Consider the following 25003-nt stretch of genomic DNA (forward strand, 5'->3'; position numbering starts at 1 on the left):
AAATTTATTGCCCAAATGTTAATATTGGAAAAGTCTAAAATCAGTGATACAAACTTCTACCCCAAAGAAAAGCCAACATAAGCAGAAGAAAATAAAGACAGAAATAAATGACATAGAAAACAAACAAGAAAAGGTTGACAACAACAAAAGCTGGCTGTTTGAAAATATTAATAAAATGGACAAACCCCAACCTAGATCAATGAGAGAAAAACAAGAGAGCACACCAGACATTATTATAAATTCTATCCAAATTAAGAAAAGAGTACAGAGGCCGGGCATGGTGGCTCACACCTATAATCCCAGCACTTTGGGAGGCTGAGGCAGGCGGATCACTTGAGGTCAGGAGTTCGACACCATCCTGGCCAACATGGCGAAACCCCTCCTCTACTAAAAATACGAAACTTAGCCAGGCATGGTGGTGTGCGCCTGTAAGCACAGCTACTTGGGAGGCTGAGGTGGGAGAACTGTTTGAACCCAGGAGGTGGAGGTTGCAGTGAACTGAGATGATGCCACTGTACTCCAGCCTGGGCAACAGAGTGAGACTCTGACTCAGTTAAAAAAAAAAAAAGAAAGAAAAAAAAGAAAAGAGTAGAGAAATGTTATGAACACCTTCATGCCAAATCAATTCAAGAACTTAAAATGGATATATTATTTAAAAATACAAATCACCAAAATTAGCACAAGAAGCAGAAAGTTTGAATAGCTAATACCTATTAGCTATTCAAATTTAAAGTAACTGAATCATAATTTTAAAACCTTCCCACAAGGAAAACTCCAGACCTGGATCGCTTCACTGGTGAATTTTATCAAACATTTAATGAATAAATAATACTAATCTTAAATGAACTTTCATAACAAAGGGAACAATTCCCAGATAACTTCATGAAGCCAGTATATTACTGTTACCAAAAACAAATAAGAACACTCCAAAAAAACAGAAAGTTATAGACCCATATCACTCATGAATATACCAATCATGCTTCGCCCAAAGACAAGGACATCTTCTGAGAAAAGTGTCATTAGGTGATTCTGGTCACTGTGGGAACTTACACTTTGGGTGTACTTACACAAACCTAGATGGTGTAGCCTACTACACACCTAGGCTGTATGGTATAGCCCACTGCTTCCAGGCTACAAACCTGTACAGCTTGTTACTGTGCTGAATACTGGAGGCAACTGTAACAAAATTGTAAGTATTTGTGTATCTAAACATAGAAAAGGCACAGTAAAAATATATTATAGTTTTACGGGACCACTGTTGTATATGTAGTCTGCTGCTGACCAAAATTCGTTATGTAGCACATTACTGTGGAAGCATAAATCCTGAACAATATTTTAATAAATCCGATCCAGTAATATATAAAAAAGATAACACTCCACAATCAAGTGGGGTTATCTCACAGGAATGCAAGGCTGGTTCAACATTCAGAAAGACGTAATTCACATTCAAAGAAAAAAAAACACCCTATGATTCATCTCAATAAATGAAAAAAGATGTGGCAAAATTCAGTAATCGCTTATGATCAAAAGACTCAGCAAACTAGAAACAGAATTCCTCATCCTAATGAATGATACCTAAAGCCTACAACTAACATACTTAACGAAAGGCTGAATGCTTTTTTCCCACAGATCATGAATAAGACAAGGGAAGAACACTGTCATTGGTTTTATTAAACATTGTGCTGGCCAGGCACAGTGGCTCACACCTATAATCCCAGCACTTTGGGAGGCTGAGATGGGCGGACCACCTGAGGTGAGGAGTTCGAGACCAGCCTGACCAACATGGTGAAACCCCATCTCTACTAAAAATACAAAATTAGCTGGGTGTGGTGGCGCAAGCCTGTAGTCCCAGTTACTCAGGAGGCTGAGGCACGAGAATCGCTTGAGCCCCAGAGGTGGAGGTTGCAGTGAGCCGAGATAGCACCACTGCACTTCGGCTTGGGCTACAGAGTGAGACTCCATCTCAAAAGAAACCCAAAACAAACAAACAAAACATTGTACTAGAGGTCCTAGGCAGAACATTAAAGCCAGAAAAATGAATAAAATGCATACAGATGAAAAAGGAAGAAGCAAGCTATTTTTATTCTCAGACAACATGTCCCAGAAAATTCTAAGACATCTTATAGAATTAATAAGTGAGTTTAGCAGGGTTACAAGATACAACATTAATACAGAAACATTTATTATACTTCTCCATACTAGCAACAAATAATGGTCTAAAACCTAGGAATTAAACAGAAATGAAAACGAGAAACTAAGCAACCTGACTTTAATACTTACTGTGAAGCTAAAGTACAACTATGAAAGTTTCATCTATGAAACTTTTGTGATTGATAAAATTGACTTCATTAAAATTAAAACTGCCCCTTCAAAGATAATGTCAAGAGAATGAGAAGACAATCCACAGACTGGGAGAAAATATGTGCAAGAAAAACATCTGATAAAGATCTATTTACAAAAATATATAAAGAACTCTCAAAACTCAACAATAACAACCTGTTTAAAAAATGGGCCAAAGACCTTAACACATACCTCATCAAAGAAGACACATAGATGGCAAATAAGCGTATGAAAAGATGACCCACATCTTATCACAGAAATGCAAATGACAACAATGGGATACCACTATTTGCCTATTAGAACAGCCAAATCCAGAACACTGTCAACACCAAATGCTGGCGAGGATGTAGTGCAACAGGAACTCTCATTCATCACTGGTGGGAATGTAAAATGATATAGACACTTTGGAAGACATTTTTGCAGTTTCTCACAAAACTAAGCATACTCTTACCATATGATCCAGCAATTGTGCTCACTGGTATTTACCCAAAACAGGTAAAAACTTATGTCCAGACAAAAACCTGCACATGGATGTTTATGGCAGCTTTATTCATAACTGCCAAAACTTGGAAGCAACCATGAAGTCCTTCAGTAGGTAAAGGGATAATTGCCATGAAAAGACCCAGAGGAACCTTAAATACATATTATTAAACGAATGAGGCCAATGAGAAAAGGCTACACACTGTGTGACTGTAACTTTACAAAAAGGCAAAACTATGGAGACAATCAGTGGTTGCCAGGGTTTTGGGAAGGAGAGAGGGATGAAGAGGTGAAACACAGACGGCTTTTAGGGCAGTGAAAATACTCTGCATGACACTATAATGATGCACATCATTATACATTTGTCTAAGTCCACAGAATGTACAACACCAAGAGTGAACCCTAGTGTAAACTACAGACTTCGGATTATGATGTATCAATATAGGTTTATTGATTGTGACAAACTGTACCATTCTAGACAGTGGAGTTGGGGAGGATGTTGAAAATGGAGGAGACTATGAACTAGGAGAACAGGGAACAGATGGAAAATCTCTGTACCTTCATTTCATTGTGAAGCTCAAACTACTCTAAAAAAACCCAAAATCTTTAAAAGCTTTTCTTGGGCCAGGCGCAGTGGCTCACGCCTGTAATCCCAGCACTTTGGGAGGCCGAGGCGGGCGGATCACGAGGTCACGAGATCGAGACCATCCTGGCTAACACGGTGAAACCCTGTCTCTAGTAAAAATACAAAAAATTGGCCGGGCATGGTGGCAGGCACCTGTACTTCCAGCTACTAAGGGAGGCTGAGGCAGGAGAATGGCATGAACCCGGGAGGTGGAGGTTGCAGTGAGCCGAGACCACGCCACTGCACTCCGGCCTGGGCAAAAGAGCGAGACTCCTTCTCCAAAACAAAACAAAACAAAACAAACAAACAAAAAAGCTTTTCTTAAAAAACAAACTAAATGAATAGAAAAATAGATCAATAGAACAGACTAGAACAGAGGTACAGGGATTTTTTTTTTCTATGAAGGGCCAATTAATAAATAATTTAGTCTTTGCAGATGACCTGTGGTTTCCATCCCAGATTGTTTTCTTTTTAAACAATCCTTAAAAAATATAAAACCCATCCTTACGTGGCAAGCCATATAAAAACAGGTCATGGGGCTGGATGTGGTCCATGGGCTATAGTTTGCCCTTAGACTACAGAGTCCAGAAACAGACACCTCCTTGTACAGTGAATTTCATTGCTAGTTATTTATCTAAGAGAAATGAAAACTTCTATGCCCACAAAAAAAGCTGTACAAAAATGCTCACAGAAGATTTCTTCTTCTTTTTTTTTTTTTTTTTTTTTTTGAGACGGAGTCTTGCTCTGTCGCCTAGGCTGGAGTGCAGTAGTGGGATCTCGGCTCACTGCAAGCTCCGCCTCCCAGGTTCACGCCATTCTCCTGCCTCAGCCTCCCGAGTAGCTGGGACTACAGGCGCCTGACACCACACCTGGCTGATTTTTTGTATTTTTAGTAGAGATGGGGGTTTCACCACGTTAGCCAGGATGGTCTTGATCTCCTGACCTTGTGATCCGCCCGCCTTGGCCTCCCAAAGTGCTGGGATTACAGGTGTGAGCCACCGCGCCCGGCAGAAGATTTATTCTTAATAGCTTCAAACTGGAAACAACCCCAATGTCCATTAATGGGAGAACGGACAAGCAAATTATGCTCTAGTCACAAAACAGAATACCATTTAGCAGTAAAAAAGAACTAGTTCATGCCAACAACGTGGATGAATCTCAGAAAACAAGCTGTGAGCAAAAGAAGCCTTATAAAAAAGCACATACTGTAAGTCATCACACTACATGATTCCATTACGTGAAGTCTGAGAACAGGCAAAGCAATTCATGGTTACAGAAATTAGCAGCCGGGCGCGGCGGCTCACACCTGCAATCCCAACACTTTGGGAGGCTGAGGTGGGCGGATCACTAGGTCAGGAGTTTGAGACCAGCCTGGCCAACATGGTGAAATCCTATCTCTACCAAAAAGAAGAAAGCTAGCTGGCCATGGTGGTGCACACCTGTAGTCCCAGCTACTCGGGAGGCTGAGGTAGGAGAATCGCTTGAACCCGTGAGGTGGAGGCTGCAGTGAGACGAGATTGCGCCAGTACACTCCAGCCTGGGTGACAGAGCGAGACTCTGTCTCAAAAAAAAAAAAAAAGAAAAAAAGAAAAAAAAGAAATTAGCAGTAATTGTGGGGGGATGAGTGGGGACAGAAAAAGGGAGGCATACAAAGGAACTTTCTGGGCTAAGAGAAATGTCCTGAATCTTGATAGGGGTGTGGGTTACATGGGTAAAGGGTTTTGACAAATATAAGATCTGTGCATTTCATGCTATATAAATTACAACTCCAAAAATAATCAAAGTAAAATAATAAAAATATTTTAAAAATATAGGTAGGTCTTTAACTCCAAATCTTAATAGCTACCTTTAGTTGATAAAGCAACGAAGATAATGGTTTTTCGTACAAGAACAGTCATGTGTTGCATAACAACATTTCAGTCAACTACAGACCTCATATACAGTGGTCCCAGAAGATTACCATGGAACTGAAAAATTCCAGTGGCCTACTGACGTAGTAGCTGTTGAAACTGTCATAGCATAAGGCATTACTCAGGTGTCTCTGATGCTGCTGGTGTAAACAAATCTATGCACTACCAGCTGTATAAAAGCATGGTTCAATTATGTATAGCACATAATAGTCGATAATGATAATAAATGACTATGTTACTGGTTTATGTATTTACTACACTTATTAGAGTATAATCCTTCTACTTTTTCTTAAGTTAACTGTAAAACAGCCTCAAGGCAGGTCCTTCAGGCGGTATTCCAGAAGGCAGCATTGTCATTATAGGAGATGACAGTCTCCCATACATGTTACTGCTTCTTAAGACCTTTCAGTGGGACAAGATGTGGAGGTGAAAAACAGTGATATTCATGATCCTGACCTTGTACAGGCTTAGGCTAGTGTGTGTATGTGTGTCTGTATGTGTGTACATTTATGTTTTAGCTTTTAACAAAAAAGTTAAAAAAATTAAAGAACTGGCCGGGCGCGGTGGCTCATGCCTGTAATCCCAGCACTTCGGGAGGCCGAGGCGGGCAGACTGCCTGAGCTCAAGAGTTTACGACCAGCCTGGGCAACATGGTAAAACCTCGTCTCTACTGAAATACAGAAAATCAGGTGGGCGTGGCGGCATGCACCTGTAGTCCCAGCTACTCGGGAGGCTGAGGCAGGAGAATTGCTTGAACCCTGGAGGCGGAGGTTGCAGTGAGCAGAGATTGCACCACTGCACTCCAGCCTGGGATACACAGCAAGACTGTCTCAAAAAAAAAAATAATAATAATAAATAAATAAATAATAAAAAATTTTAAAATAGAAAAAGCTTATAGAATAAGTACAAATACGTTTGTACAGCTGTACAATGTGTTTGTGTTTTAAGCTAAGTGTTAATACAAAAGAATAAAAAAGTTTTTAAAAAACTGAAGTTTATAAAGTGAAAAGTTACAGTAAGCTAAGGTTAATTTATTACTGCAATTTAAAAATAAATTTAGCATGGCCTAAGTATATAGTGTTTATAAAGTCTATAGCAGTGTACAGCAACGTTCTCAGCTGTCACATTCACTCACCACTCATTCACTCATCCACAGCAACTTCCAGTCCTGCAAACACCATTCATAGTAAATGCCTTATACAGATGTGTTTTACACACACACCCGCCCACCCCTGCCACACACACCAGGATCTATGCTGCCCAGGCTGTTCTCCAACTCACAGGCTCAAGTGATCCTCCTGCCTCACCCTCCTAAAGTGCTGGGATTGCAGGCATGGGACTGAGTGTCTGGTCAGGTGTACTATTTTAAATCTTTTATACAGTATTTTCTACTATACCATTTCTATGTATAGAAATGTTTAGGTTTATAAACACTTAGCATTGTGGCACCGTGTTACAACTGCCCAAGTATCCATTACAGTAACATGATGTACAGATTTATAGTCCAGGAGCAACAGGGTACACTATATAGCCTAGGTGTGTAACAGGCTATGCCATCTAGGTTTGCATAACTACTCTATGATGTTCCTAGCATAACATAATCACTTAACGATGCATTTCACCCCCATCATTAAGTGACACATGCCTAAGTTACTCTTCAAGATGGTCCCCTGGGAGACATGTCAAATGAAAATCTTCATTGTTGTTATTATGCTAAACATTCATTCGGTTTCTGTTACAGAAAATAATCAGCCAAAAAGTTAACTGGAAATACTCCAACTATGACTTTAAAAAAGATACATAATTTTAGATAAAAGACTGGTAGAGAAAACATCAGGAGTATGTTTTCTTTAGCGCTAACTATGACTGGATGATAGGCTTACAGGCAAGATTTTCTTTTCTAGACATTTCTGTGCTAATTTTGTATAACAAACATCAACTTTTTAAAAGTTGATATAGGATTTTGATCTGTTGCCCGGGCTGGTGTCAAATTCCTGGCCTAAAGCAATCCTCCCACCTCCGCCTCCCAAGTAGCTGGGATCACAGGAATGAGCCACCAAGCTCAACAGCTACTTTTACTACCAAAAAATGTTTTCGGAAAACATTAGAAAAGCAGTCTCATTATCACTTCAAATGTTGTGTGGCTATCTCAAATATTTTATGTGGCAAAGCACCTCGCCAGTTCACTACTCAATATTCTCTGGAAGGTTTTCAGTAAACCTATGCATATACTAAGAATGTTACATACACCATCTCATTTAATTGGCATGCAATTCTGTAAGATAGAGATTATTATCCATTTTTAATTGATAGAACAATTCTCAATGGCAGCTACTATTATCCTCATTTAAAAGCCAAAAAAACTAAAACCCAGAGAGATTAAATAAGTTTCCCATAGCTAATAATTAGTGAACCCTGGATGTGAACTGAGTCAGCTTATTCCAGAGCCCACGCCAGGCTTGAAAGCAATTAGCCACTACATCTGCAGAAGGCAGTCTGAGCTGCCGCTATTACTACTGCTGCTGCAGTAAGTACACTAACTACTATGTGTGTGTCAATCCATTTAATATACATATGCAATCTCATTAAATTAAAAAGTTTAAAAAAGAAATTCATAAGGCTGGGTGAGGTGGCTCATGTCTGTAATCCCAGCACTTTGGGAGGCTGAGGCAGGCGGATCACCTGAGGTCAGGAGTTCAAGACCAGCCTGGCCAACATGGTGAAACCCTGTCTCTACTGAAAATACAAAAAATTAGCTGGGCATGCTGGCGCATGCCTGTAATCCCAGCTACTCAGGAGGCTGAGGCAGGAAAATTGCTGGAACCCAGGAGGCAGAGGTTGCAGTGAGCCGAGATGACGCCATTGCACTCCCACCTAGACAACAAGAGTGAAACTATGGGGAAAGAAAGAAAGAAAAAGAAAGGAAGGGAAGGGGAGGGGAGGGGAGGGGGAGGGAAGGGAGGGAAGGAAAGGAAGGGAGGAAAGGGAAGGAAGGGAAGGAAGGAAAAGGAAAGGAATGGAAAAGAAAGAAAGGAAAGAAAGAAAGAGAAGGAAAGAGAGAGGGAGAGAGAGAGAAAGAAAGAGAAAAGAAAAGAAAAAAGAAAATAAATTCATAATTAATTATCATGGGAAGGTAGGTACATCCTGAATCATACATTCTATAGGACACCTATGATCATCTCTCATTAGAGTCATAATAAGATCCCTGAGACAGTCCTAGACTACTTAACATGTCTACTAAACATCTGTGCCCACAGGAATTATATACATCCCACATTACCCTGTATTAATTCATGGCACTACATAGTTTCAATCTACAAACTATTTTTGTTGTGATCTTTTAAGAGGCCAAATTAAGATATGCTTAATATAAAATTCCCTTATTTCTTTGTGTTAAGAATCAGATGACTTCACGTGAAAAAGTGAAAAGCAACAGACAAATATACAGTATTATTTCTCTTGCTATTAAATATTAGAAATTCCAGCCAGGCATGATAGTTTCACACTTGTAATCCCTGCACTTTGGGCAGCCAAGACGGCAGTCGGCTTGAGTTCAGTTCAAGACCAGCCCAGGCAACATAGCAACACCATGTCTGCATTAAAAAGGAAAGAAAAAGATGGTTGGAGTTCGGGTTTTCAGGCTCTTTCTGGTCTACCTTGTGGCAATTTGAGAGTCCAGCATCAGTTTCTGCTGGGTTTCAAAGATCCAGGAGAAGCTCAGTGTTGTGTTGAGACACAATGGACCCATCACAAAAGTTTAATCCAACCCTGGTCCCAGAGTCTTCAAAAATGCTCACTGAAGAAGATTCCCAGGACGATTCAGGGGCCTCTCAAAACTTCTGCTCTGAGATGTTGATAAAGAACCTTAGTAACTTGACTATCAACCCTAGTACCAAATTCTCTTCCCCTCTACCAGAAGGCTCACCCCAACAACAGTATACGGGAGCAATGATCCTCAGGGAAATCAGAGATGACTTGCTTTACAGGAGAAGATTTAAGAACACTGCTGTCTATGCAGAAAGAAAGGATGGCAAAATTGAGATACCTGTTACTCGGCAGAGTTCCTAGACTTGAACGAGAACTAACAAACACTGGGCTTAAGGGAGTTCAGAATGAATCAAGAAGTGGACATTTCAGATGCTGCTGCAGTTTCTGCATGTGTAACAGATGGAGTACTTTTGAGAGTGCTAGAATAGGGAATTACAACACTGAGCCACTTCAGCCATAAACCTTATTCTTGTACTTTTTTTTCTTGCTGGTAATTTTATGTAGCAGGTTGAGAAAGCTACCTTATGCTACAATAGACTATATATCAAAAATTTTGATAATGAGTTCTAGGATGTATTTTTCTTGTATCTTTTCCTTTCTACCATGATACTAGTGATGTATAAGGGGTCTGTGTAGTTTGAACGTATCTGAATAACTTCAGTATACTTCAGCTCTACTGCTTAATTTGACTCGAAGCCAAGAGGACATAAGCATCCCCATGTGTTTTAGAAGCCCAAAGCCAGTGAGATGAAACCCAACATCGAGAATTTGAAGCAAAGTCACTTGTGGGTAAAGAAAGCATTGGGTAGTTTGGCTACAGCGTAATAATAAGAAAAATTTGGGTTGCAATAAGAGGAAACTTTGTGCTCTTTTTACAATTTTTAGTACAAATAAAGGTGTATATAAGAGAATCAACTTTTTAAAAAAAATCAAAAAAATTAGCCAGGCATGATGGTGCACACCTGTAGTACCAGCTACTTAGGAGGCTGAGACTGGAGCACTGCTTGAGCCCAAGAGTTCAAGGCTGCAGGGAGCCATGATAACGCCACTGTACTCTAGCCTGGGTGACAGAGTGAGGCCTTGTCTCAAAATAAATAAATAATATTAGAGATTTCCAATAATCTACCCAAAATAGAGAAGGTAGATTAGTCATTTCTTAGCCAACTTGGTTCTATTAATTCTTTACTGACTATATTCTGCTAATCCATTCCTTTAGAGCACAGATTCTCAGAGTGTGGTCCCTGACCACCACAATTACGGTCACCGGTGAGCTGGTTAGAAATGTAAATTCTCAGGTCCCAACCAAAATCTGCTGAATCAGAAACTTGGTAAGTTGGAGGCAGAAATCTGTCTTGACAAGCCTGCAGTGACTCTGCTGAATATTCAAGTTTGGGAATCACTGCTTTATAGTATCTGACCAAAATGATGGCTGACTGAGTCCTGGGAGCTGATCTAATTTAAAACTTTTACTCCAGGAACACCTCCAGTCAAAAATCAACCCCGGGGTTTTCTGACCACCTTCTAAAAAAGACGAATATTCCAAAAACTTTATTCAAAAAATAAGTCCTAATCTGACCCCCTATGAAGATGGATTACCATACAAACTATTTTGGTCACGTTTCAGATTTGTTAGTTAAAAGAAAGTACTTAAAAGATTTCTAAGGTCACAAAAACAAATTCTTATCAACCTTAAAATCAGAATGCCTCCGGACCCCTTGACCCGAAATTACACCTTCCTCTTTCTACCAGCTTCTGGCTTCCTTCAGTCATCTCTGTGCCAAGCAACATCTGTCAACACCCGTAGCCAGGAAAGAGAGTGTCTGTACGGCTTCTAAATCCTACCTAAATTGGTCTTTTTTGCTTTCTTTCTAGAGGACAAGTGTATGAGTTATTTTCAGTAGAAAACGAGAACATGCTCCCCTCATAAGACGAAATGTTAAGTTTTGCTACTGTTGAAGTAAAGAAATTGTTTTTTCTTTAAAAAACTCTTATCATGCCTTCTATCACAAAAGTAAACAAAAGAAAAAAATAGTAATATCATGTATTGTTAATATTGCCATGTTGTCAACAAGGGTCATGTTTTTCCTACTGTAAATATTTTCAGAGTCACATAAAATTAGAAATGAGATGGCAGGGCATGGTGGCTCATGCCTGTAACCTCAGCACTTTGGGACGCTGAGGTGGGCAGATCACCTGAGGTCAGGAGTTCAAAACCAGCCTGGCCAACATGGTGAAACCCCGTCTCTACTAAAAATACAAAAAATTAGCCGGGCGTGGTGGCGGGCGCCTGTAATCCCAGATACTCAGGAGGCTGAGGCAGGAGAATCGCTTGAACCTGGGAGGCAGGGGTTGCAGTGAGCTGAGATCATGCCACTGCATTCCAGCCTAGGCAAAATGAGCGAAACTCCCATCTCAAAAAAAAAAAAAAAAAAAAAAAAAAAAAAAAATTAGGAATGAGAAGAGAAATAATCACAAACATCAAAAATGACAAAGAACTGCACACATTTTTGCACAGCTTTAAGTTAACAAATTTTAAAGATTAGATGAAAAGAATTTTCTACTAAAACAGAAACTGTAAAACTTACGAAAGAACAGGCTGCATTGCATTAGTGTTAACAGGCCTCTGGCCAGACCGTGTGGATGCAAGCCTGGTTCTGCCACTCACTGGCAGCCTCCACTTCTTAATCTGTAACATGGGACTTGCCTACCTCCTATCTTTTTTTTAAACAAAGATTAAAAGTTAAGTATCTTTTAGTTTTTCTCAAAATCAAAGCAAATTTAGACTTTACTAAATAAAAACGATACTGACCTAAGAGACTACTAAAAGCCTTAAAGAGCCAATATTTATAGAAAATAGCAATAAAGTTGTCAAAGTTTTTTTTTTTTTTTTTTTTTTTGAGTCAGAGTCTCACTCTGTTGGTATGCTTGATTGTAGTGGTGTGATCATGGCTCACTGCAACTTTGCACTCCTGGGCTCAAGCAATCCACCTGCTTCAGCCTCCTGAGTAGCTGAGACCACAGACATGTGCCACCATGACCAGCTAATTCTTAAATTTTTTTTAAAGATAGGGTCTCCCTATGTTCACAGGCTGGTCTTGAACTCCTGGGCTCAAGCAATCCTCCCACCTCAGCCTCCTAAAGTGTTGGAATTACAGGTGTGAGCCACCACGCCCGGCACTATTGTCAAAGATCTTCAGTCACTTCCTAGGGAAAAAAAGGCTTCAGGCCCACATCACTGTAGGGGTGAAGTCTCTCAATTCTTCATGTAATAGATAATTCCAAATCGATTTAAACTGTTTCACAGAATAAATATGAAAGACTTTCAAACTCTTTTTGACCAAGTTAACGTAACACTGATATAAAAATTGACAAAGCACAAAAAGAGCTATGGATCAATTTCATCACTGATAAATGAGAAACAAAATTCTAAATGAAGCACTAGCAATTAAAACTCAGCATTAACTTTTGATTTTACAATTACAGAGATGGTTCAATTTGATATTATAAAACCTACACAGATAATCTGTCACATAAATAAATGGAAAGTGAAAAATCACAGGTTAATCAACATAGGTAGGTATCAAAAAGAAATTTGATAAAACCTAACATTTAGATATTATCATTTATTTTATGACGAATAGATTATGCCCCAATTTTAAAACAAATATACTACTGACTACAAACCAAAGCTCACATTATTCTTAATAACAGAACACTAAATACACTTCCATTTAAGTAGGATACGAGACAGGGATGCCTAAGAGCATAAACACTGGCAAAAAATATTGGCAAGGAGAAAATAAAAGTATCAATAATGCAAAAGATGACTATCTCCTTGGAAAACTCAAGAGAATCTCCTGAAAACGTATTAGAATAATTAAGATAACCCCATAAAGCAGCCAGATTACCAGAGTAGCATATACATAACATCTTTCCTATATTAAAATAGCCAGTTGGATAATGAAATATAACTCATCACCAACAGCAACAAAAACCACATAATACCTCCAGAAATAAACTTAGTAAGAAAGATTTATTACACAGATAAAGAAAACCATACTATGCTTCCAAGCAACATAAGACCCCCAGAAAAGATAATTTATATGTATAAGAAGACTCAGGAAGTCACAAAACTGTTAAAATGTCACATCCCTCCTAAAATGACTTATAAAGTTGTAGTGAATCTTATAAATCCAAAATCCCAAAGATTTTTTGTTTTTAAAATTTGAAAAAAAGTCCTAAATTTATCTAACACAGTGGGGTTCTCAACCCTGGCTGCCATGAAAGTCATCTGAGGAACTACACACTATACGAATGCTTCTACCATATCCCCCAGATTCTAACTTAATTGCTCTGTAGTGGGGTTCAGGCATCATATTTTTAAAAATTCTCCAGATAAATCTGATAAAGTGTAGACAGAGTTGAGAACCACCTGTGTGAGAAATAACTAGTGAGGTCATATACTAAAATTCATCACACAGCTAGGTTAATAGGTTTCTGGCACAGGAACAAGCAAAGGTCAATGGAACTAAAGAAAAAGAGTTCAGAAATTAGACCCAAATCCTATATGTTTGAAAAGAGAATAAAGTGTATACCAAAAACAGCATATCGTATCAGTGGGAGAAAAGATGGATTACCAATACTAAATAAACGGTACTAAGATGATTATAACATGAAAAAATATATACTGCTGGATCTCTGTGTCTCACTCCTTATGCCAAAATAAATTGAGTTAAAGATTCAAGGAGGCCAGGCACGGTGGCTCACGCCTGCAATCCCAGCACTTTGGGAGGCCGAGGTGGGTGGATCGCTTGAGCTCAGGAGTTCAGGACCAGCCTGGGCAACATGGCAAAACCCCGTCTCCACAAAAAAATACAAAAATTAGTCAGGTGTGGTGATGCGCGCCTGTAGTCCCAGCTACTGGGGAGGCTGAGGCAGGCGGATCACCTGAGACCAGGAAGCAGAGATTGCAGTGAGCTGAGATCATGCTACTGCACTCTAGCCTGGGCAACAAACTGAGACCCTATCTCAAAAAAAAAAAAAAAAAAAAAAAAAAAAAAAAAAGTCATGTAATAAGGAGAAAAATACAGGAAAATATTTCTTAATTTTTTAATAGGAAAAGCACTTCTAAAATGTGACATAAAACCTAAAAGCCATAAAGGAAATAAATGGATAAATGTGTTTCTATACAAACTGAAAACATACACTTGGTAAAAACATATTGTAAACCTATGTGACCATATTCCTGGTGAAACAGACTATGGCAAATAACAAAGGGGAAAAACATGTTTTAAGAGACTTAAGAATATAAATTAATGAGAAAAAATGACAAACAATTCAAGAGACAAATGGACAAAGATTATGAACAATCAGTAAAATACAACTGCCCATGACCTTATGAAAAGACACACTTAACAAAGAAGACAACTTGCTTAACAGAATGTCAAGGAAGTAAAAGGATGGTAATATTCAGTGTTGGTCAAGATTTGGACAGAGACTCAATCACTCTTGATGAAGGTGTAATTTGCACAATATTTCTGAAGAGTATCTGAGATTATCTATGCTGATTTAAAATCTCAGTATCTTTTAATTCAGAAATTGCATGTGCAATAAATTATCTAGCAGATATGGTCACTCAGCTGTACAAAGATGTATGTACAATGTGTTCAAAGCAAAACTGTGAAAACAGCAAAATACTGGGAATAACCTAAATGCTCAGCCTACATGGCACAAGTCCTTAAATTATGATATACCCAAATCAGGAATTCCTATTGTACCTATGAAGAATGACTGACAGCTACGCGGAGCATGGAAGAATTTCCAACTTGTATTGTTAAGTGGTGGGTGGGGAGGGGAACATCTACACTCACAAGAAAACGCTGTGTAATGCTACTCTTTATGTCTGGGGAGATAGCACACACATACCCACACCCCTCTCTCTACGCCTCTATACGCATACATCATCACTGGCAGGTCAGATAAGAAATAATAGTTGCCTTTGGTGAGAATTTGGGAGAACCAAAATTCAAGAATTAAGAATTAACTCTCTGGTTCTTACTCTTAAGAGTATTTTTATGGTTGTTTGTCGTTAAACCATGTGCATGTTTACTTTCTAAAAACAAACTTTAAACAAGTCTGTGACCCATTCTCCTTTTCAGAATCTAATCCATGACACATGTGTACAGGCATTGTTGCACTAGTAAAAAGTCAGAAACAATCCAAATGTTCATCCTCAGAGGATGAGATCAATAAATTATGATGTATCATATAATGGAATACTTTGCTATCAGTAAGAAAAAAAAAATCTCTGTGCAGTGTCACAGAAGGCCGTCTAAGGTACACTGCCAAGTAAAACAGCAAGGTGCTTATGTAGTCTGGTTTCATTATGTATTTTAAATCTTTATCTGTAAGGAGGATGTTGCTTTTTTCCTACTATTTTAATTATTTCATAGGATGTACTTCCTGTGTAATCGTTCTTAAAACAAAATTATCTTTAAAAAAGCGCCTTTTCCCTATGCATCTTAAAATCTAGTTGGCTCTGCTATCGTAAGGTTCTAGAGAGGGAATGGTTTAAAATGGACTTGTCTCTCCCTCTTACTTTCTGCCCACCACTACTTGGTCTTTCATTCCACCCAAAGGCAATGACACATCTTTAAAAAAATGCACTCTATCCACCTCTAGTGGGCTGCTTTGAGATACCTATAGGAAACAAGAGACAACTGTCCCCAGCACGCTAACGAGGCTCACTTTCCAAACAGTGTCATCCACGAGTTGCTGTTTGAAAGAAAGACCACTCTGTATAAAGGAACCCCAGGATGGAATGAAAAGCCTGGGTGGACAGAGAAGCATGAAGTGTTACAGGTGTAATCAGCAAAGTCCAACTTCTGGAAGACACTCTCCAGGATAAATAGCAGACAACAACCAAAACATGTTTCTTCAGTAAATAAATTGTAAGGATCCCACAGACCAACAGAGAACGGATTCTTAAGAGGCATATCAACTAACTGAAATGTAGATTTTGAGTAAAAATCTATAAAAACTACTTATAGGCCGGGCGTGGTGGCTCACGCCTGTAATCCCAGCATTTTGGGAGGCAGAGGCAGGTGGCTCGCTTGAGGTCAGGAGTTCGAGACCAGCTTGGCCAACATGGTGAAACTCCGTCTCTAATAAAAATATAAAAAGTTAGCCGGGAGTGGTGGCACGCGCCTGTAATCCCAGCTACTCAGGAGGCTGAGGCAGGACAATCACTTGAACCCAGGAGGCGGAGGTTGCAGTGAGCCCAGATGGTGCCACTGCACTCCAGACACTGGGCAACAGTGAAACTCCATCTCAGAAAAAAAAAAAAAAAAAAAATTACAACATATGAGACCACTGGAAACGTGACTATTCTGTGGATACTGGCTGACATGAAGTTACTGTTAAATCTGTTAACATGTGATAATGGCTTTGTGTTTAGGTGTACAAAGTCTAACTTCTACATACATGTTATCAAAAGCTCTTGAAGTGCAGTCCAGGGTCCCAGACCTTTCAGGGGGACCATGATGTCAAAACTATTTCCATAAAATCCTAAGGTATGATTTGCCTTTTCCCTCTGATTCTCTCCCAAGAACACAGTAGATCTAGTTTTCTAGTTACTTTGTGATGTTTGATTCCACTGCACTGGACGGATGATGAAATGTGTTTCAATATTCTGTTTTACTATTTAATATAGTAAATATTGAGAGGTATACTGCACGTTAAAGAAATCTCTTTGGGGTCCTCAGTAATTGTTAAGATTATTCAGGAGTCTTGAGATTAAAAAAAAGTTTGGGAATCATTGCTTTATACTATTATGTCGACTTCATATGATTTAAACTCTCCAGAATAGACAGAGTTTTAAAAGTAAGGAGTAGAGTGATGAATGAATTGGGAAAAGGAACAAGGATCAATCTCTCCAGGAACCATAAACCCATGAGAAATTCCTTCTCAATCGACACACTCATACAGACTCTTCTTCAAATGCCAGGTACAAGTAAAACTTAAGTTCACGTTCCCCTCTACTAACATTTCAAAAAAGACAAATGCAATTTAAACATTGAGCATTACTTCATCTTCATTTCTTAAGTTAAAAAAAAAATCCTCTCGTTTCCGACATTCACAGGTTTTTGGATCCGTCACCCAATGCTCTCATCAACCTTCTGGGGAAACTGTGTTCTACTCTTATTCTCCCTCACCCCTACTTGGGACTAAACAAATCCAAAGAACAGCCCAAACTGATTTTCTGTTCTGGGATGTGCTGAATTCCACTGCCTGAAGACGTGCCTGGTGGCTGCTGTTGAGAAGCCTCTGGCCGCAGAGCATCCACAGTGTTTGTCACTTCAGTGGGAATAGGCTGCCCTTCCTTCTCTGCGCTCCTCCCTGTCAGTCCTGGGCTCTTCCAGCTGTCTCACATCTATCCAGGCATCTGCCTTCCCCCTTCTCCAAGTTCAGTTCCTACTCTAGAAGGCAGCTGCAAGGCTGGTGGCTGCAAATCCCAGTCCAGGCCTTTCCCTAGCAGAGCTCTTGGCCGTGTGTGTGTGCGTGTGTATGTGTGTGTGTGTGTGTGTGTGTTGGGGGGATGTGCGTGACCTTGGAGCCACCTGGAGGCTGCTGCTTTTTTTTTTTTTTTTAAGAGACAGGGTTTCGCCACATTGCCCAGGCTGGTCTCAAACTCCTAGAGTTGAGCTATCCACCCACCTCGGCCTCCCAAAGTGCTGGGATCACAGGCGTGAGTCACTGTGTCCAGCACCCATCTGGAGGCTTCTTAAAGCCCAGGCTCCACGCCGAGCTTCTGAGTCAATAAAGAAGTCTGCATTTCTAACAAGCTTCTAGGGGATGCTGCTGCTGCTGCTGGTCTAGGGGACCCCACTTGAAGAACCACTGCACTGGTGTTTCCTCTGGGACCCGAATGCCTGTGCTTCTCCCCGGCTCTGCCACCTCTTCCTTGTTAACATAGCAGAGAGTGAGTTGACAACCCTGGAACACAGCTTTCTCGTTCAGTGAAATGGATACTGTGCCAACAGATACTTCACTGCATGGCCACAGAGGAGCATACAGACCAGTGATCACCTCCTCAGTGGGCAGTACACAGGCAGGAAGCAACCTCTACCAGGTTCACGGACACATTAGGCCCTGTACCTTCCAACTGCCTGACCTGCAAGCTGTCCTACTTCTTTAAGAATTCTCATTTTAAAGACAGAAATGGGGCAGAGATCTTTATCCTAGAAAGAAATCTGTCTCTTCCAAGCATGAGTGGCACGTGGAGAGCCCAAGAGGAAAAACAGGAGTGGGCCACGTGGTCCCATTTTACGCATTACTCGGAGGGAAAGCCCGCGGTTAGGTAGAAGTATTGAAAGTGCTTCAGTTCACTTACCTTGGCCATGCCTCCTGCCTGTGCGGTGTTCAGTCCCGCGTGACCAGTCATTTGCGGGGAAACCTGCGTTAGGGTCTCAGCCAGCACGCTGCTCGAGGCGCCCTGCATGGCTGGAGTAGGGTACGGCATTCCAGCTCCCCTTCCTCTGCCAGCAGCCCCAAGAGATCCATTCATGACTTGCGCCTGCCCTTGTGAAGCCTGATTAATTAAGCTATGGCCAGAGTTACTATTGAGGAGGCCTGGGTGGGTCTGGTTAAAGTTAGCATTCATGCAGATACCAGGTCCAGTCTGTGACGTGGCAGGGCTGCTAGTCGCCAGCCCCACTTGCTTTTGTGCTTGCGGATTCAGTGCTTGGGAGGCAGGGGGGGTGGGCCCAGAGGTGCTGGCTGCCTGTTTAGGCAGGCTGGGGGCTGAAGAATCTCCCTGGCTCAGAGGGCTCTTGCCCATGGCACTGAGGCTGGCCATGTTCGCACTGTTCGGCTGCCCTTGAGCCTGGCCACCCAGGCCCTGCTGCACGGGGCTGCTGGCGCTCACATTTCCTATTCCTGGGTTGATACTAGAGCCGCTGCCTCCTCGTAGAAGCTCCGACAGTTGTTTATGTTTGGAAGCAGCATCTGGAACAAGGTTCCCACTGTTTAAAAGGCCTAATTCTCCTCCATTGGGTATCAGCTCATCAGGAAGATCATTTTCCAAGTCAAACAATGATCCAAAATCTAGAAATTAAACAGAAATGGAAATGAGAAACTAAGCAACCTTTACAGCTCTCCAACTGCCATGTTTCTATGATCTTAACCTAATGGGGCATTCAGCACGAACACTAGCATGTCTTAAGAGTCATGTCATTAGCTGGGTGTGGTAGCGCATGCCTGTAATCCCAGCTACTCTGGAGGCTAAGGCAGGAGAATAGCTTGAACCCGGGAGGTGGAGGGTGCGGTGAGCCAAGATCGCGCCATTGCACTCCAGCCTGGGCAACAAGAGCGAAACACCGTCTCAAAAAAAAAAAGAAATTAAAAAAAAAAAAAGAGTAATGTCAAAATGATTTACGAGTTTGTTTGGGAAAATAAAGAAAAAATACCCTTCAAATTCTGAAGACAGAAAAGTTAAACAGAGATGAGAAGGACAGCCCTACTATATTTATCATATTCTAAAACAATAATTAAATAGTGTGGTATTGAGGGCAAACTCAGATATACAAATTAAAAGAAAACAATGGGAAGACTCCAAATTCACTGAATTATAATTTTAAAATGCTTTTAAGAATGTATGTGTGGCCGGGCTTGGTGGCTCACGCCTGTAATCCCAGCACTTTGGGAGGCTGAGGCAGGCGGATCACGAGGTCAGGAGAGCGAGACCATCCTGGCTAACACGGTGAAACCCCGTCTCTAATAAAAAGACAAAACATTAGCCGGGCATGGCGGCGGGCGCCTGTAATCCCAGCTACTCAGGAGGCTTAGGCAGGAGAATGGCGTGAACCTGGGAGGCGGAGCTTGCAGTGAGCTGAGATCGTGCCACTGCACTCCAACCTGGGCAACAGCGAGACTCCATCTCAAAAAAAAAAAAAAAAAAAAAAAAGAATGTATGTGTGTAACAAAGTAACTGGGCATTGACTTAGATTTGACTTAGATGAACAGCAATTTGGGGACAGTAAAGCCAATCTTAAATTTTTTTTTTTTTTTTTTTTTTTTTTTTTTTTGAGACAGAGTCTCACTCTGTGGCCCAGGCTGGATGGAGTGCAGTGGCGTGATCTCGGCTCACTGCAAGCTCCGCCTCCCGGGTTCACGCCACTCTCCCGCCTCAGCCTCCCAAGTAGCTGGGATTATAGGCGCCCACCACCATGCCCAGCTAATTTTTTGTATTTTTAGTAGAGACGGGGTTTCATCGTATTAGCCAGGATGGTCTCGATCTCCTGACCTCATGATCCACCATGGGAGGCCTCAGCCTCCCAAAGTGCTGGGATTACAGGTGTGAGCCACCGCGCCCGGCCGATTACATTATTTAAAAGTTAAAATACAAGAAGTAAACTAGCTTTAACGCAAAATGAAATCAGTGATTTCTTAAAAGTGTTGAAGCTGCAGCAAATGATAATAAAGACATACACAGAAACTACAAAGAGTTAAAAATAAGAGCCTAAAAGTATTTGTAGTATATGAAAGGGGTAAATGTCAATCATACAGGAAGATGAGAAGCACAGTGACTCCCGACTATAAATGAACAAAGGACATAAGCAGGTCTTCACCCCAAAGGGAAATAAAAGACTAAACAAAATAATCCGTCCTTCCTGATAAGGAAACAAATGGGAACTAAAACAACCCCTTTTTTCTGGTCCCTTTCAAAGTAACTTTTCTCTGAAGCGTGGTCTACACATGTCATCTCTACCCTCTCATTTCCCATGCACTCTAACCCACAACGGCCAGGCTATTCATGTATGTGCAAGGAAGAGGTATGTAGAAATATGTTCATCTTAGTATTATCTGTAGCATCCAAAAAAAAAAAAAAAGCACAAAAAATACCCAGAGGCAGTTTTTCCTAGTGGTTACAGACTCTAGACTGGGGCTGCCCACACTGGACACCAGCTCTGCCTCCAGCTCTGCCTCCAGCTCCCTATTCATTAGTGATGTGACCTTGGTAGGTTACTCAGCCTTTCTTTGCCTCAGTTTCCTCATCTGGAAACTAGGGGTAACAATGGCCCCTACACCTCATAACGCTGTTGTGAGGACCAAATGAATAAATAAGTGTAAAACACGACTGAGAACAAACAGTGCCTATGGGTGGTAAATGCTAAGTACTGTCTATTATTATTACTGCTATCCATAACAGGAGGTTTAATAAGCTGCTGTATAATACTTTAAAACATCAGGCCGGGCGCGGTGGCTCACGCCTGTAATCCCAGCACTTTGGGAGGCCAAGGTAGGCGGATCATGAGGTCAGGAGATTGAGACCATCCTGGCTAACACGGTGAAACCCTGTCTCTACTAAAAATATAAAAAATCAGCCAGGTGTGGTGGCAGGCGCCTGTAGTCCCAGCTACTCAGGAGGCTGAGGCAGGAGAATGGCGTGAACCCAGGAGGCAGAGCTTGCAGTGAGCCGAGACTGCGCCACTGCACTCCAGCCTGGATGACAGCCTGGGAAACAGAGTGAGACTCCATCTCAAAAAAACAAACAAAAAACACCATACATCGGCCAGGCACGGTAGCTCATGCCTGTAATCCCAGCACTTTGGGAGGCCAAGGCAGGCAGACGATCTGAGGTCAGGAGTTCAAGACCAGCCTGGCTAATATGGCGAAGCCCTATCTCTACTAAAAACACAAAAATGAGCTGGGCGTGGTGGCAGGCGCCTGTAATTGCAGCTACTCGGGAGGCTGAGGCAGAAGAGTCGCTTGAACCTGGGAGGTGGAAGTTGCAGTGAACTGAGATAACGCCATTGCACTCCAGCCTGGGCAACAAGAGCGAAACTCCGTCTCAAAACAACAACAACAACAAAAAAAAACAAAAAAACCCACACATACACACACACACGAAAAAGAAAATTAAAACCTTTTTTCTGCATGGTGGCAGACCCTAATGTCTGCTCACCCAATACCCCTGGCCCCATGCTGCTGGCAACACCCACATGATCTGAAGTGGGTGCCTGGGAGGTTCCTCTGAGGAACGTTCCCTGGCCACAGGAGGGAGAGTAACCAGATAAGCCCACCACCACGATCACGTTCCCCTTTGCAAGTGACACAATCTCAGCTAAGGGAATCTGAAGGTACACTGAACCAGGACCATTGTGGAAAAGGTGTTCCTTCCTCACAGCAATGGATGCTCAGAAAGAAATCTCCCTCCTCTTCTTCACCAGATCTCGTCATGGGCAGGTGACAAACACCCTGTAGCCAGGAGAGCAGACACCACTTGCACGCTAAGGATGGCTGTAGCCAAAAACACAAACACGTGGGGTGGGGAGATCATCTCTGAACTGCTGAGTGATGCAACCCTAGTACTTCCCCACCTTCAAACTTCATGTTATGTGAGAAAATACACTTACTATCACTTAAGCCATTTTAGCTGGAGTTTAACCTCACCCTAACCCTAACAGACCCATCATGTCTATGGAAGAAGTTCAAACACCTTCTCATGGCACGTGAGGCTATCTTCTTGGCCTTCCTTTACAGGACAACACCAGATGTCCCCTACTTTCCAGCCACAACACTGAGAGCTGGCACAGGCATTGGGAATCTTTCTTCTTGAATCTCTCATTCTAAAACTCACCTCAGTTCCCACTCAGATTAAACACAGCAACTATGAAGACTTTCTTTGGGCTGCCCCTGCAGAACAGACCAGTCCCTCTTGTCAGTCTAGAAAACCACGTCTAACACACACTTGTTATCTTCCCACCTGTCTGTAAGGAATGAGGTGTGATTTAGGAGTGTGTACATGCATGCAACAGTTTTTGCAGAAAAACCGAGACTGAGAGTAAGTTGCAGACGAAATAACACTGTTCTCCTAAGTACTTCAGTACGTATCTCCTGAGAACATCCTCTTACATAATCACAGTATGCATGTGCAACTCAGGAAATGTAACACTGATACAATACTGAATATATTGCCCTTACTCAAATTTTGCTGGTTGTCCCAATAATGATCTTTATCACACATCTGTCTCTTCAAAATGACATGTCCTATAGCCATGAGATTACAAGATCCAAGATCTAATTCAGGATCATGGTGCATTTAATTGTCATGTCTTTGTCACCTTGTTTAATCGAAAAAGGATCAAAGGTTCCCTGGCCTTTGTCTTTCGTAAGTGACATTTTATTCTTATTTATTTATTTATTTATTAGACAGAGTCTTGCTCTGTTGCCCACGCTAGATGGAGTGCAGTGGCACGATCCAGGCTTACTGCAACCTTTGCCTCCCGGGTTCAAGCAATTCTCCAACCTCAGCCAGAATAGCTGGGATTACAGGCGTGCACCACCGCACCCGGCTAACGTTTGTATTTTTAGTAGAGACGGGGTTTCGCCACGTTGGCCAGGCTGGTTTCGAACTTCTGACCTCAGGTGATCCGCCCGCCTAAGCCTCCCAAAGTGCTAGGATTACAGGCGTGAGCCATTGCACCCGGCCATAACTGACATTTTTGAAGAATAGAGGCCAGTTGTTATTGTAGAAGGTCCTTCAATTTGGGGTACCTCCTCATGGTTACAGGGCATGTCATTTTGAAGAGAAAGGAATCTGATCCCGGATACAGCAGACAGTTCCATGAGGGCACAGGGCCTGTACCTGGTGAAATAGGTCTCAACATGCTTCTGAGGGTTCCAATCCATAGTTTTTACGCTATTATGCTATCCTAAATTTGGAGATTCACTGAGGTGTCCAGACACAAACTGTACAATATTTATTAAATATGTATTAAAAAGTCCTCTCTATCATAACTACTGTTTTGTTTGTTGCCCTCCAGGCTTTGTCCACCTGCACACACAAATTTACTCGGTATTCCTTAATAAATATTTTTGTCCAACCCAAATGATAAACGTTTGAGGTGGTAGATATCCTAATTACTATGATTTGCTCATTATGCATTGCATGCATGTTACAAAATATTCTGTACCCCCTTAATATATACAATCACATGTCAACTACAAATAAAAGGAAAAAAGAAAATATGTACCCCCCCAAATAACAACATTTTATTTTTTATTTTATGTTTTAGAGATAGGGTCTTGCTCTGTCACCTCTGTGCAATGGCACAATCACAGCTCACTGTATCCTCAAACTCCTGGACTCAACCAATTCTCCCGCTTCAGCCCCCTATAGCTGGGACCACGGGTGTGCCCCACCACAAACAGCTCATTTTTTATTTTATTTTTAATTAATGAATTAATTAAATAATTATTTTGACAGGGTCTTGCTCCGGCACCCAGGCTGGAGTGCAGTGAAGTTGTAGGCTCAATGCAGCTTCCGCCCTGCACCAAAACACCCACCTAATTTTTGTACTGTTTTGGAGAGACAGGGTTTCGCCATGTTTCCCAGGCTTGCCAGCTAATTAAAAAAAAATTTTTTTTGTAGAGATGGGGTCTTGCTATGTTGCCCAGGCTGGTCTCAAACTCCTGGCCTCAAGAAATACTCCTACTTCAGTCTCCCAAAGCACTGGGATTACAGGCATGAGCCACTGCAGCCCAAAATAACTACTTTTAAAAATGCAGTGTTCCTTAACTGATGAGCATGAAAATGAAACTTCATCTAAACCAGGAACTGGAGCCATTACATTAGAGATCAGCTCTCCTTCCTTTCTGTCCAGGGCGAGGATGAAGAGACCATGTCAAGCACTGTAACCCAGAAGCAAACAAGGGCCAAATATTTTATATTTAAGTTTGGAAAAATCTGCAAAAGGCGACCTAACTGGCTATTTCGAACATCCCTAAGCACTCTTCCTAGGAGAGGGAGGCCAGGCCACAGAAGAGCAGATAAACTCAGAGAGTACTTAGTGAAACCCAGCAGGGCTGGCCTCAGTGT

The 25003-nt window shown here is 41.4% G+C and overlaps 1 protein-coding gene across 6 annotated transcripts in view; it reads right to left on the minus strand.

Annotated features, from left to right (window-relative positions):
- Window positions 1–25003, minus strand: part of CREBBP (CREB binding protein) — a 153981-nt gene that overhangs the window by 105069 nt on the left and 23909 nt on the right. For all 6 annotated transcript variants that reach the window (XM_008968016.5, XM_034939696.3, XM_034939695.3 and 3 more), the window contains exon 2: window positions 18515–19227. In XM_008968016.5, the coding sequence (XP_008966264.4) occupies window positions 18515–19227 (713 nt within the window). The remainder of the gene's footprint in view (window positions 1–18514; window positions 19228–25003) is intronic.

This window comes from Pan paniscus, chromosome 18, assembly GCF_029289425.2.
Source record: "Pan paniscus chromosome 18, NHGRI_mPanPan1-v2.0_pri, whole genome shotgun sequence".
NCBI lineage: Eukaryota > Metazoa > Chordata > Mammalia > Primates > Hominidae > Pan > Pan paniscus.